Source organism: Diplotaxodon limnothrissa, linkage group LG17 (assembly GCF_057381915.1).
Source record: "Diplotaxodon limnothrissa isolate DT_005_m linkage group LG17, D_limnothrissa_male_GT1.1, whole genome shotgun sequence".
Classification (NCBI taxonomy): Eukaryota; Metazoa; Chordata; class Actinopteri; order Cichliformes; family Cichlidae; genus Diplotaxodon; species Diplotaxodon limnothrissa.
In genome coordinates this window covers 25,847,963-25,863,117 of record NC_140612.1, presented here as the reverse complement: position 1 = coordinate 25,863,117, position 15,155 = coordinate 25,847,963, and the positions used below count along the sequence as shown (strand labels likewise).

Genomic DNA, 15,155 nt, shown 5'->3' with positions numbered 1-15,155 from the left:
TTTCATGAATAACAAAGCCATACTTTGCATTCACATTATTATGTTGTTTTCAATACATATACAAAGGGCAGAACAATTTTATGTTATAATGAATATGGCACCTGTATTCTGTAATGTAACCCTGTTTTGCAGGAATTGTTTTTGATTTCCAGTTAGTTTGGGTTTTCTCATTTAATTTGTATTGTTTGAAAATGTTTAGTTTTAGGTTAGTTTCTATTAGTTTCAGTGTTAAATTTGTATGGAGGGCATATCCTCGGGGCAAGATTTAGGAAAATTTGTATGTTTTTGTTCACAATCATTTCAGCTTTTATTTTTTCAAAAGTCTAGCTTTGAATTTCAGTCAACTTTTTCACCTCTAGTTGTAGTTTTAACTATAATAACATTCATCAAAATGTTAATAATTTGATTCTGATAACACAGGGTTAGTCATTCAGTTCGATCTCACAGCCTGAAAGTGCGTTAATTGGACGGACTTTAAAAAAAAATTATACACACACATATAGTAGCAGTATAGGGGGCTTGTTTACAAGCTGTTGTTTTGTGTGTGTGTGTCATTTACTTTTTGTTCTGTAGTAAAAAATATTTCCCCCTTTTATGGTATTGCTCCCCTTTTTGTCATGCCTTTGTGAGAAAAAGCACCACAAAATGCCAACTCGGCAGCCAAAATGTATCCAAAAATCAAAACAAGAACAAACAACACGCCGTTCCAGCTAAAGCTGTTCATTCATTTGGATTTAGCCTTTGTTAGTAACATAAAGTGACTACATTAACAAATGCTAAATGCTTCATATGACGTTTTTGTTCACTCCCTTGCATTAAACACACAGGTCTGCACTTTAGTTGCATTACTTTTGTTTCATGACTGATAGCCAGAATCATAAAAATGATTATTCAGTTATTTCTAGATCTAACTGTATGATCCATTCAAAATAGAAATATGAATCCACTTGTGTGGATCTGGACTGGTTTCCAAAGGCTAGACATCAATGTCTACCTTTTCTTAATTTAGAAAACAAGAAAAGTTTCTTATTTCACTGAGAAATTGTGCTCACATTTGCAGCACTTTGTGCGTAGCATGAGCATTTTTGCACACTTATTATTAATGGAGTGACTTTTGTGTTGCCAGAAACTGCTTAGACTGTCCTGTTGGCATCCCACTGATGAACTCAGGCTGCACCGTGTCTGGACGCTCTCTCTATTTGCTTCTCGATGTCTTTAAACACCTCCGGGTCCTCAATAGTTGGAGAGATCTGTGGAAAAAAAAAAAAATCTTAACATGTGTAAAATAAGGAGGGGATGTTTTTCTCATTTTCATTCATTATTTTAATATGGCATTATTAGTTCATTAGAAGTATATAACCAGCTTTGCATTAAATATAAATTGAAGTTTTTGACCTTACATTATATTTTGCATTTACAGTGATGGCTATAATTTCAGTTTGATCTTTTTCCTTGCAGGTACCAGAATAATAACATGATTTTCCATTGCAGATGTAACCATGATCATTCCATACACATTGCAGTTTGTCGCTTATTCTAGAGTTGTGCTCAAGTTAATTAAAGGTTAAAAGCTACAGCCAGCGCGAGTCTGGCTGATCTATGGAGGGCAAAGGCGTTGAGCTTGGAAGGCCGCACGCGCTTACACAGCACTTATAAGATGTTATTCTTGGTGATTTTGTGCTTAGTCATGTTTTAATATGTTTTAAGTAGAAGTAGCTGATCCAGCAATATTCATTTAATATTATATACTTGATTTAGAGCAATACACACTGATGGTCTGAGTAAATGAAAGAGTCCTTGTAGCTGCCATGTTGTGTCTTAGCAGGGTACAGACGGTTCCAGGAGACGGGGGCAGTCAGCGTCTGCCCTCGGGAAGGAGACAATGTTATTCTTTGTGTTAAATAAAATTGTCAACATTGATTGTATTGCACCTGTCACTACGCATGAAGGGGCGTTCTAATACCCTGATTTCATAAAACTATGGTGATGTGTTTTTTGAGACGAGATCTGAGACCGTCTGCATACAGTGTCCATCTCCCACGTGTGTGATCATTAAATCATCGTTTGACTCAACCCGACCGGACCAGTGTTGTTATTATGGGTTTTTTCCTCTGGTGTCCATCCCCAATATTTTGAACCTTAACATTTTGGGGGCTCGTCCTGTGATATTGGGGTGGATGTGCGAGGTGTGGACGGTCTGAGGTGGTCGAGCGGACAGGCACGGACCAGGGATCTGATGTGAGCTTCCCGGGTGCATCTAAAAGGTAAGGCACTGCCTGTTGAGTTGATTCCCAAATTGTGCCAAATTGGGCTGCATTAAATTAAAAGTCTACTCACTGACGTTGCTGGTGGGTGTCTGTTTTGATTTTGATGAGAATCACCGTGTGTTATGCAGTTAAAGTTGCTTAAGAGTATTTAATGAAGTTGAAGAAATATGAACGTAATAATGTTGGGTTTGAGTCCCTGGATATTGAGTTAAAGGCTCAGGTAGTTTGGTAGGGAATTGGTCATGTTGTTGGTTAAAGTCCAAATTGGTTATAAGTGTGGTCCTGTGTGATTATAAGTGAGGGTTGGCTCCATTGACCTCTAGGTGGCACTTGCCTTAGTCAGACTCTTGTTTTAGGGTGTTGACTGTTGTTTCAAATTGTTACAAATTATTATAGGACGGCACCAGAAGTTGCTAAGAAGCGCATAGCCCGGAGGTTACGCTCCCTCCTGGCCGTGGACGCGCGGTCTTGACCTGTCGGCGAACAGGGTTAGTTCAGTTTGGCTTAACTGTGGGGTACAGGGCATCCCGGAATCAAGCTAGGAGTTAGAGTCTCCTCACCGTTTTAAACGGTGTCATGTGCTTTTTTGGATACTGTTAAATTGAGTTAGGGATTTTAGAAATTAGGTCAGAAACTGTTCCAGAAGTAACAGATACTGTTTAATTGATTACAAAAAAGTTACCTTTCTTCGGTTGGACCCGTTATGGTTAAATTTGTCGAAATTGTGTAGGTGCTCTTTAGAAATTAGGTCAGAAACTGTTCCAGAAGTAACAGATACTGTTCAATTGGTCGTAAAAAAGTTATCTTTCTTCGGTGAGACCCGTTATATTAAATTTGTCGAAATTTGTTAGGTGCTGAATCTGTCAGGCCTGTCAGTGATTGTAAATATAAGACGTCTTTTGTAATATAAAATAATAGAATTTTGTCTGAGCTTTGTGTGACCCTGTGTGTGACGAGAGCGCACTGCAGCGCTGCGAGCTATTTTTAGACGGTATGTGAACATGCAAATGAGCTGGTGGCAGGAAGGAGAACGGAGCTTCTTCACTTCCTGCCCAGAGTGTGTGAGCCTTATAAGCAGAAGGCTTTTTATTGCTGAAAGCTTGTAAATAAGCTGCTGGCTTTGATGTTATAACAATGTAAATAGTTTTTGATTTAAAAAGAGTGGTTTAAATAATTTTCAGACACACCTTGCAAATGTGCTTATAATGAGTTGGCACTCGGCCTTTTGAAGGTCAGAAGCTTCGTTCGGCGTGACTGTCCGGACTGATAAAGTGTAGTAAATGCCTTGAGTGCAGAGGGCTAAATGCAAACAAGCTTACACACACATAGGTTATGATTAGAATAGGTCCCTAGAAGGCTTTTGAATGTTTTAAACCAAGTCTGAATCACTAGAAGGTTATTAGTTAATTACAGTTGATTTATGTAATATAAAAAGCATTTAAGACTGAGTAACTTCAGTTTTTGAGGAGGATAAGAGAGTGTTCCTAGATCAGAGCAAGTTGCTGTAAGTCAGTTGAAAATAATTTAATTAAATCCTAAACATTTTATACTGATAGCATAACTGATTTTAAGCTATATTTTGAGCAAGTAAAGTTCATGAAGTTTTCTGAGCTGCCATGACACAGAGAAAGTGGAGTGTTTCACCCTGAAAGGATGAAATGATGCTCTGCCTTTGTAGTCAAGTTCAAACATAGGCCGTAAATAAATATGAGCCACTAATAAGCGTGACATAATTAATAACTTCAAACAATAAAGCATATTGAGTGAGTGACCCAGATAACAAAATTTATGAGCACGCAATAAAGTGGACCTGTTAGAACCCCTTTGACATTTGTCCCTTCAACAATAAATGATTATATTGTGTCCCATGCATTAAACAGTCCCATTTAACACAGATAATTTCCTATTTATATAAAATATAAGCAAACATGGCAGCGCTGCATTCTGTCACTTGTTGTATAAAAATTACTGAAATGGAGGGTTTGCTGGGGGTCAGCTGTGAGTGTCACGTTGTCGCACATGAAGGTGATGCACCTTATGAGATGACAGTGTGGTCTGAGATTGAGGTGCATGAATTAAATACCTATGTGCAACGTTGTCTTCTCCTATTTCGAGGCTTAAAGCAGATAACTGAGAATGAAAATGATCCAAATTGGGTGCCTACAGACGCGGCTCATTTTGCCTATGCTACGATAGAACACGGTGAATTTGTCACTTTGTGAGCAAACATGATATTGCTTTGGGGCAATTTTCTGAGAAAAATTTAAGGCTGTGTGAATGAATTCGAGCTGTGTTATTGTTTTGTGCCCCGAGGTCAATATGTAGTGTGTATGATATTATAACATTTATATTACAGAGTGAAAAGTGGTCATTATAAGTGAATATTGAAAGAGGCTTGGTTAAGTCTTGACACACTGCGTTGGCTGTGTGTCTTACCAAGCAGATCACAAGGAGACAGTGACCCTTGGAGGAGTGAAAGTAATTGTGAAACTTAACAGGCAGACGCTGCGGGCTGACCCAAAGGGAGGAGCCGTATAACGTCACAAAAAGGGAGGTAAGCCTGTGTTCTAGGATAATGGCTGACGGCCCGAGCATGACACCTACTGGGCACAGAGGCTATAAGCCTCTGAAGGAGCAGCAGGAACAGTTAAAAAGAGCCATTCGTTTAGCTTCTCCTGGATCATCAAAATTAGCTGAGAAGGAATGCAAAGCAATGGAAGCTGAGCTAAGCAAGCTTATTGCTTCCCAACAGAGAGGGCTGGATGACAAAATAGCCCTAAGTCTTGTGCTCAAAATAGAAAGAGAGAGATGTGAGCAGCAACTGGAACAACTGCAAACCGAGGCAGAGAAACGTTCAATTAACTGGAGAATTAACCAACAAATCAAGAAACTACAGCAAACACATGCAAAGTGTTGCAAGTGGATGTTCTTGTGGAACGGAGCATCTTCCTGGATGGAGGAGGATGACACAGCTGAAACAGAAGATATGGAAAGCATAGTGGAGGCTTTGAAACAACTGAAAAAGCAAAATAAGAAGCTGGAAGACCAAATGAAGAACTGGATTCCAAAACCAGGAGATGCTAACAAGTATCACACAGCAGAGATTCTTCCTTGGGCCACATTAACATCTAATGCTGTAGGACGACAACATGTCATGCCTGTAATGACCCTAAGGGGAGGACAAGTTCAGGGCCCAGATGGACAGACGGCAGCGGTTGTAGGAGGAGTAGCTGATGTTGAATACACCAGGGCACCACTGGTGTTTCATAACGAAGGGCCTATGACAGTTAAATGTCAGTCCCTGAGTGGGGGAGGGAAAGTGATAACATTAGCCGCAGATGAAGGCTTGACTTCGCCTTCCTGTTCACATGAGAGAGGAGACAGGCCAGAAGCCGAAGCATCAAGAGAGAGCCTGCCAGACCAGACTGGAGAAGCGGATTGGACCCCAACAAACGAGGAAATGATTTCACCGGTGGAAAGGATAGCACAACCGGCTTTCATCGAGCTTCCAACACCAGCAAGAGAAGAGCAGGCCCATACCAGCAGGTCAAAACACTCCAAAGCAATGGCCAAGTCAGACACATGGGCAGGAGAAGTATTCGGACGAATGCTTGAAGACCCGCAAGGGCTATTGGAAGTATTAAATACGCTGAAGACCGTAAAGGACAAAATGACCAAAAGCATGGCAGAAGAGGAGAGCGACAATGATTCATCTACCTCAGAGGAGGAAGATAACGACAGAGGAGGAGTCGCGTCAGAACCAAGTATAGCCAGGAATCTTAGGTCGAGACAGGTGAAAAAAGAGCAGGGACAGAGGAGGCCTATTTTTAAGAGTTTAAAAGGCAAGGGAAAATTGGGACAGTGTAAAACTGTGACCAAAGCAGAAAAAGCTGCGGGCACTCATTATAATTTGCCTTTAGTGGCTGGTGCAAAAAATGAACCAGTGTACCGTGCATACAAAGTAAGAGATTTGGAGGCATTGGTTAAACAGCTTCCACCTATAACTGGAGGAGGAGCAAGGTGGTTGCGTGAATTAGGCAGGCTAACAGAAGGAGAAGAGCTTGCGATTGGTGATTTTCGCGCCATTTCTGCGCGGTGTATGCTCGGTGGTGGGCTAGCAGATGTAGAGGCCATAGCTCGCACAACTCGCTATGCAAATGATTTGCCTTATCATGAAGTGCAATGTGCTTTGTCTGACGCAGTCCGTGAAAAGTACCCAACCCCTAACACAGGAGCCATACCTAAAATAACTTGGGACCCCCAAAACACACCTAGAGAGTTTTTAGAAAAAGCCAGAGATCAGTGGTTGTTAGAAACAGGTACCCATCCGGGTAGGGAAGGTGAGCATCGGGCGTGGTTTCGCTCAGCGGTGCTGGCAGGGCTGCCAAATCAGGTCATAGAAGATCTACAGAAAAACCCAGATTTTGCCGTAGCAGATTCGGTGCAGTGGGAAAGACACGTCTCACATCGTTTACAGCTGGAGCAGGACAGGGCGAACAAGCAGAAAAAAAGAGTTGGAGGAGGCACAAGCGTCTCTACTCAAACTACAGTTGGCGGAGGCCAGAAACAAAGCCTGCGAAAAGAAAAAAGAGGAAAAAGAAAAAACAGAAAAAATGATGATAGTTGCGACCCAGCCTGGTCCTGGGCCTGAATGGCCAGATAGTGGCCCGGGTCCCTGCACTAATGACGGATGGCCCGCCAATGCACCAAGGCAGAACCAACCCACAGGGAATTGGGGAACCGGTGGATCGTACAGAGGGCGTGGTGGCTCAGCGGAGGGAGTACTAAGAGCTCGTGACACGGGGAATCTCAGCAGTGTGCCTTGGAATGTCTGTTGGAATTGTGGAGCAGAGGGTCATTGGAGCAAATATTGCCCAGAACGTCGTCAGAACAATCAAAGAAGAGGCTACCAATCCCAGGCACGTGGAGCTCCGAGAGCAAGAGATGGCTATAGGGGAGCATATCAGGCCCCAAACCCGAGTGCAGCACCAGCCGCGCAGTATCCGGTGGCTGACTGGAGGGAGGACCAGTACTGAAGGGACCCGGAGGGACAAAACAGCATGGAAATGGCAGATCCCATGCTGTTAATGACTGTGGAAGGGACAGAATTACCCTTCTTAGCGGACACTGGCGCAACCTATTCAACCTTGAGAGCAGCACCAGACAGTGCAAAGTTGTCCTGCCACACAGCGAACGTGGTGTGTATTTCCGGGATCCCAACAACTCTGCCAGTGACTGACCCAGCTTTGACAAAGCTGGGCAAGCAGACTTTGAAACACAACTATGTGGTGTCATCGCAAGCGCCAGTAAATCTCATGGGCAGGGACCTGCTCGTGAAGTTGGGCGCCACAATCACATGTTCAGCAGATGGATTATCTGTGACTCTGCCAGGGGGCCAGCATTTTCCGTGCCTGGGAACAAATTCAAAGACTCAATATCTGCTTCAAGACTGTGAAAGAGCAAAAGCCGACATCTACTGGGGGAGACTAGTGAAAGAGGATGTTCTGAGGCAATTTCAGCTGTGGAGACCCTGGATAATGAGCTTGGCAGTTTACCTCCCTCCGCGCGAACCTTACCACGTGTCTTTGTTTTATGATAAAGATAGTGACGACACCTATCGTGAATTATTTCAGTCTGATCTTGAGGATCAGACGTGGAATGTGCAAACACATGACATCTACATCGGACCAGAAGGTGTAGCCGCGGCTGTGAAATTAACTGATGAACAACTGCCTTGGTACAATGTGGAAGAAAATTCAACCCCTCACATTACATTGGCGGTCCACCAAGGTCATGGTGCAGGTGATCTGGGTCCAATGGTCAGGCGTGCACTGGACGACACAGGGTGGCAAAGAACCCAAATTCCTAACTTATCTTATGCTCCAAATTGTAAAACCTATCACATAACTTGTGCCTGTGATGACACAGTGATCTTGGAACATAAAGAAATTTCAAAAACACATGGTGAGGAGAGAGTAGATCATTCTGATGCAGTTGCTAGATTGTCGAATCTGCCTGACAGTCTATGGTCAAAAGGGCCCACGGATGTTGGCCTAGCTAAGTGTCCTCCTGTCTTGTTCCAGCTGAAATCAAACACACCAATCAATAGACCACAGTATAAACACAAACCTGAAGCAGAGGAAGGAATTACAGAAACAATAGAAGGCCTGTTAAGGGCCGGGGTGTTAGAGCCCTCTCACTCACTGTGGAACACACCAATTCTACCAGTGGAGAAACATGGAACAGGAAAATACCGCATGACACATGATTTGAGAGCCATTAATGAAATATTACTCTCTACCACTGCACCAGTACCAAATCCGTACACAGCTTTATCAGCTATCACATGTGGCCAAAAGTGGTTCACGTGCATTGACCTGGCAAATGCATTCTTTTGTCTTCCTCTGCATGAGTCATTCAGAGACATTTTTTCATTCACATACAGAGGCCAACAACTCGGAGACACACGGTTGCCACAAGGCTTTGCACTTTCTCCAGGCATTTTCATTAAGGTGCTTAAAGAAGCCCTGTCGTCATGTCATTTGCCTGATGATTGTACATTAATACAATATGTTGATGATCTTCTCATTGCAGCCCCGTCAGCAGCGGATTGTACAGCGGCGTCGTTCGTTGTGTTGAATAGGTTGGCGGAATGCGGCTTTGAAGTAAGTAAAGACAAGCTGCAGTTAGTTCGCCCTGAAGTGACCTTTTTGGGCCGGGTAATCGCACACAAATCAGTGGGTTTGATGAACACACACAGAGACCAAATTCTGACACACCCAAAACCGCGAACTGTGAGAGAAATGCTTTCTTTTCTTGGTTTAACAGGTTACAGCAGGCAGTTCATTCTGGATTATGCAGGTAAAACTGCCCCTTTAAGGGGCCTAATGAAGCAAGTTGGCGTTCGACACCTTAAGGCTGAGCTGCCTTGGACGCCTGAAGCTGAAGTCGCATTTATTAGGGTAAAACAGGATTTATAAAGGGCCTAAGATTTAGTCACACCCAACTATGATGAGCCATTCTAATTGGATGTTTCTGAAACAAACTCAATTGTGAATGGAGTGTTGTTTCAGAAAAAGGGGGGGGGGGGGGGGGGGGGGGTAGAGATGTGCTCATGTATGTAAGTGTAAAACTACATCCAACAGAAGCAAAGCATCCTACATGCACACAACATGCAGCAGGGGTCGCTAGAATTATCCAAAAAAACAGCACATGTAGTGAGAGAACACCCACTAAAAATACTTACTACACATAGCATAGTGGCATACGTGAATTCACAAGCATTTTGTATGTCACCACGGGCACAACAGAGACTGAGCAAAGTCTTAGAGGCCCCAAATTTGATGACTGCGCCAAAAGAGCACAGATTGAGGAAAAGATTAGAGAGGACCTGAAGGCCGAACCCATACCGGGAGCTGAGGACTGGTTCACCGATGGATGTTGCCACCGAGACGAAGGAGGACTGAAAGCAGGGTGTGCGGTGGTTTGCAGAGTAGAAGGAGATTATCAGGTCAGAGAGTCAGGAAGGATTGAGGGAAAGCAGTCGGCCCAGAGAGCTGAAGTGATAGCCCTAGCTCGAGCTTTGAGACTAGCCAAGAACAGGAGAGTGAACATCTACACCGATTCGGCATATGCGTTTGGAGCAGCGCAAGTGGAGCTGCCTCAGTGGAAAAGAGCAGGATTCAGAACAGCAACCAATGCACCTATTTCCCACAAACATGAAATGGAGGAACTGGAAAAAGCCTTGGCTGACCCAGAGGAGGTGAGTATTATAAAATGCAAAGCTCACTCCCAAGGAACCAGCATGGTGGAAAAAGGAAACCAGAGAGCAGACGAAGCCGCGAAGGAGGCCGCAGGCTACAAAGGACGGAGACAAATGATACAGGTAACTCCAGAAGAGGAGATATCTGTTGACCTGATTGAGGAAGTCAAACAGGCCCAGGAGGAGGCATCCCCAGAGGAAAAGGGGGTGTGGAAAAACAAAGGAGCCTGGCAGGATGGAAATTTGTGGAGGGGGCCAGACGGGCGCCCCGTGCTGACAGCCAAAATGGCAGAACAGAAGGTGGATGAAGCCCACGGACTCGCCCACGTGGGGATAGCCCAGATGGAGAGAAACTTGTGTCATTGGTGGCATCCTGAGCTGCAAACAGGGAGACAGTTTCCGGCACCTTGGACGGTGGGCTCGGTTGAACGGGACAAAAAGGGGAACCGGTCCCACGCAGACTACTGGAACGAGTTAAAGGCGCTTGTGTCCAGTTTCACAAAACAGGCGGCTGGTGAAGGGCCCACAGGAGAAGGAGAGGTCCCGGACGCGAAAACAGTGTGGCTGAGAGTCATCAAACGCAAGTGGAAGGAACCCCGCTGGATTGGTCCATACGAGGTATCGGCTCGGACGGCAACAGCAGTCCAACTGAAGGGGAAAGGCGACACCTGGTATCACTGGACGCAGTGGGCTTGGTGGGGAAGGATCAATCTCCACCCAACACAGGTGAAATTGAGAGGCAGAATAAACCCTCACACCTGTGCAACGGGCCGACCGGTGGTCTACCCGGAAGGTCGAAGAAAGAAGAGCAGCCTAGGAGGAGATCGCCGCGCCAACGAAAAGGAGCGGTACCACACTGAACACCTAGAACAAGAGAGAGGCTCTGATAAAGGGCTTTGAACTTTTTACTACACCATAACATTCACATACCACCATGCCATCACAACAATTAGACACTGGTGATGAAAGAAGAGTTTCAAAAGCCATCACAATGTTAAAAATTATTATGAGTTTATGTCAATTATGTTGCTAATCATGGCTATTTGTTTTTTGATTTGTTTGTTGCAGACCGACCCGGGAAACCAGTCTGAGCACGGAGGCCATGCCAGTCCGGCGTTGTTTGATACACCAATTACATCACGCGTGATCTATAGTGATTTAAAGCTGCGGGCAAGAGTGAAGCGCGAGGTCTCTGGTAAAAAGGATGAGTGTCTCAGCACATATGGTGGTTTAGAATTAGATTATGTTATTGGCCCCACAATTTCTTTTATGTTTGATCTGTGTGATGTTGTTAATTGTAGGGACGTCGGCAGTGCCTGGAGGGGATATAATGTGTGGCTCTGTTGGGATTATTCAGTGAGTACGCACTGCGAGAGGGGAAATCGTCCATATGACAGCTGGTGCCGTAATTGGGACCAGGTAAGGGGTTACACTGGGCAAAATTGGGAACCGTTAGAACTAGGATCAGAAAACGAGCTTAAACTACAGAGGGATTTTAGCCCCTCTGGAAACGCGTTAACCTTATCATTGGGGAATTGGCATCGCAAACAATCTATGTATTTGGTTCTGGGGGTGGAAATAGCGGGGGTTGATCCAAAAGGGTTAAGAACGCAAGAACGTAGATAGGATCAATTATGTTCACTATAATGTACTGAGGCTCTCTAACCTCACCAGAGACGGCATGGAGGGGTTGGCGGAGCAGGTGGGTCCGACCTCGTTAATGGGAGTGCAGAATAGAATGGCCCTTGATGTTGTTAGCGGAAAAAAGGGGGCGTTTGTTCTATATTGGCCGATCAGTGTTGTAATTTTATTCCAAACAAGACTGCTCCAAATGTGTCGGTAACCAAGGCTCTGGAGGGCCTAAAGAGCCTTTCTGAAACTATGCATGATCACTCCGGTGTTGATAGTCCGTTGGAAGGCTGGCTGACCTCAGTGTTCGGACGGTGGAAGGGGGTTATCGCTTCGGTCATGTTTTCTTTGTCTGTTGTGGTGGGTATTATGGTTATTTGTTGTTGTTGTCTCATCCCTTGTGCCAGAAGAATGTTTAAAAGGTATGTCTGTGAGGGCAGTGGACCCTGGAGTCCTTACTCCAATGTCCATGATGCCAATGATGCATGTAGAACTGAATGTGTAGGCCAAGGGGGGAAACGACTGTTTGTGACCTCTGGATTCTCCAGAGGTCAACAGAGGGAATTGTAAAATAAGGAGGGGATGTTTTTCTCATTTTCATTCATTATTTTAATATGGCATTATTAGTTCATTAGAAGTATATAACCAGCTTTGCATTAAATATAAATTGAATTTTTTGACCTTACATTGTATTTTGAACCTTAACACATGGGAAAAAAAACGTATAAGAATTTTGAAACTACCTTTTAAGTGGTTCATTTATTCTTTTTTCTTTTAATATATTTATTTTTGGAGTTTTTGCTTTTATTTTGATAAGTCAGTAGACATTTCCTTATGATGGGCACATTAATGAGTATTTTTAGCAAGTTAAAGATTCCTGCGGGTCTTTTGCTGTTACCCTTGTGTTCTTTTTTCTACCTTTTTCAGATGCACGCTCTCTTCTTGGTCTGATCTTTGCAATACACCCACTTAGTCCCCAGTTTTTTCCCCCCTTTGAAGACATTTTTGATATTATTATTTTGATATTAATGGTCTTGAAGCTGCCAGGTTTCTAGTCCAAAGCACAACTTTGATGGTGATAAATAGCACAAGTAATAGTCCAGAAATTTCACAGCGAGAGAGTGGGCGCTGTGTGTTCTTCCTCCTGCACAGTGAAGGCACAATGCATGAAAACAACAACAAACAGAATGTTTTCTGAGGAATCAATGCAGGAATCCTTGTCACACTGAAACATTTTGTGCAGCTGAAAATTTTGTTGACAAATCCACCATATGAGGAGATATTCTCAAGTTATTCTCTCCTGGAGACTACTGAGACTGAAAACTCAAAAGAGCCACAATTTTGTTTTGAGTGAGTGTGTGGTTTACTAATGCACCATCGTCGCTCAAATTCTAAGTAGCAAAATTAGCATTACCATCTCCAGAGTTGCTGTAAAGCCTTTGCAAAAGCAAAAAAAAATTTCATTCAGAGATTTTATCCTTCAGCATCTACTTGTGTTTGATGATAATAATGCACTACATGTGTCCTTAACAGCTGAGTCTTACCTTGTAGGGCTTGCCATTGACCAGATTGGATAAAGAGGAGCGAGGAATCTTTCCAGAACGTGTCTTTGGCAACCCGCGGACAAAGAGCACTTTCTTAAAGGCAGCCACTGGACCGACGGTGTCTCTCACAAGTTTCACAATCTCATTCACGATCTCCTCTTCCGTTTTCTGCACACCTGAGACGTGTAGCGCAAAGCATAAAACGTTAATACCGCCGGGTAGTTTTATTTTATGCCCTAAATTCCTTGCAAAATTATGACACCCAGTGAGTATTCCTCACCATTCTTGAGCACACACAGAGCCAAAGGAACATGACCCTTCAGAGAGTCTTCTTGCCCTACCACAGCACAGTCTCCCACTGCAGCGTGCTGCAGCACTGACTGTTAAAAAAAAACACAAATTATAACCCTCAGAGAAACATTCGCATCCTCTTCATCAACACCTGTAACTGCTCTGATACCTCCTCCAGTGCTCCAGCAGAGAGCCTGTGGCCTGCCACGTTGATGACATCATCAGACCGGGACATGACGTAAAGGAAGCCCTCCTCATCCATAAAACCAGCATCCATGGTGTCGTAGAATCCCTTAAGTCACATTTGGATCAGATTAAAAGAGCAGCTTAAAGTCAATTCATCCAGACAGTTTAAACATCACTCATGTTTAAGGGCTACAAATACCTAAAGTTGATCTGCAATGCAACATGTCTAACACTAGAGGGACACCTCTTCCTATATTATTTCGGCTTGTCAAACTGTGGTCCACAAAGCCTCTGCAGCTGGGGTGTGGATAATACAGGAACAATTGTTTTGTTTTAATAAACAAACAACTGACTTTTTTGTTTTACTAAAATTCACTGTGGAGTTTGGGTGGGTGTTTTGCTTAAACTGTTCAAATAAATACAGGTTTTAAATCTTTTTAAGCTTTTTAAATGATTAATCCTGGAAAAGGTTCAAGAATCACTGAATTAGTCAGGGGTGCTGAAGGAGAATTCTTTATTGTCTTTATTATTCTGCTCTTTTGTGACTAATTTGACTATTTAAAAAAGGGAAATAGTCTTTTGCACTATACCGACAGTCACATATAAATTAATCCCAATGACTCGATGACCAGCGAGAATTTCTAAAGTAATTATGAAACAGCTTACTGGAAACTTTGTGAAGTAGAGTTTCTTGAACAGATCTTGATTCTGCCATAAAAACAATGCTGCCCCAGGTGGTAAAGGCAATCTTAAAGAAGAAGTACAAAATTAATTCAGATAATTGTATGAAAAAGTCCGATTCATGAAAGCTTCTATATAGCAACACAGATAAATTACCTAGATAAATTAATGATTTATTGTTTAAACTCAGAGAGTCAGTGTATCCAACGTTAAAGGGCAGTAAAGGGCTCGTCCTACAATAAAACTCAGCGTTTGTTTAAAAGGAGACAGGAAAGACCCAGTTCTTGAGCAAATGGCCCAATTTCCCAGGTTTTAAACTAAACAACCCTCTGCATGGGTTTATTCACTACAAGCAGAACATTTAAATTTATGCAACAATCCTGTAACAAACAAATTCCATTATGGTGTTGAAAGAATTTACATTTTACAGATTTTTAATAACATTTTAAACAACAGTAAGTCAGCCAATCACATAGTAGAAACTCAGAGGATTTAGGCATGCAGACATGGTCAGCACAATCTGCCGAAATTCAAAGAGAGTCTTAAAATAGTGAAGAAAAGTGGCTTTGAATGTGGCATGGTTGTTGCTGCCAACATGGCTCTGCTGCAACATTTAGATGGATGGGTGGAAATTTAGTTTAAACAACAAGCACAAAAGCGTGGATCCATCCTGTTGTGTATCAATGATTCAGGTCGACGCTGATGGTGTAATGATGTTAGGGATCTTTTCTTGGCACACTTTGAACCCTTTAGTACCATTTGAGCATTATTTAAATGTCACGGCCTACCTGAGTA

The 15,155-nt window shown here is 43.2% G+C and overlaps 1 protein-coding gene across 1 annotated transcript in view; it reads right to left on the bottom strand.

Annotated features, from left to right (window-relative positions):
• Positions 1-359: 359 nt before the first annotated feature.
• acss3 (acyl-CoA synthetase short chain family member 3) overlaps positions 360-15,155 on the bottom strand; it is a 65,221-nt gene continuing 50,425 nt past the window's right edge. The window contains exons 12-16 of the mRNA XM_085375885.1: positions 14,346-14,427; positions 13,663-13,785; positions 13,483-13,582; positions 13,203-13,378; positions 360-1,250 (exon numbers count right to left, since the gene is read on the bottom strand). Coding sequence (XP_085232011.1) covers positions 1,167-1,250; positions 13,203-13,378; positions 13,483-13,582; positions 13,663-13,785; positions 14,346-14,427 — 565 coding nt within the window. The 3' untranslated portion in view covers positions 360-1,166. The remainder of the gene's footprint in view (positions 1,251-13,202; positions 13,379-13,482; positions 13,583-13,662; positions 13,786-14,345; positions 14,428-15,155) is intronic.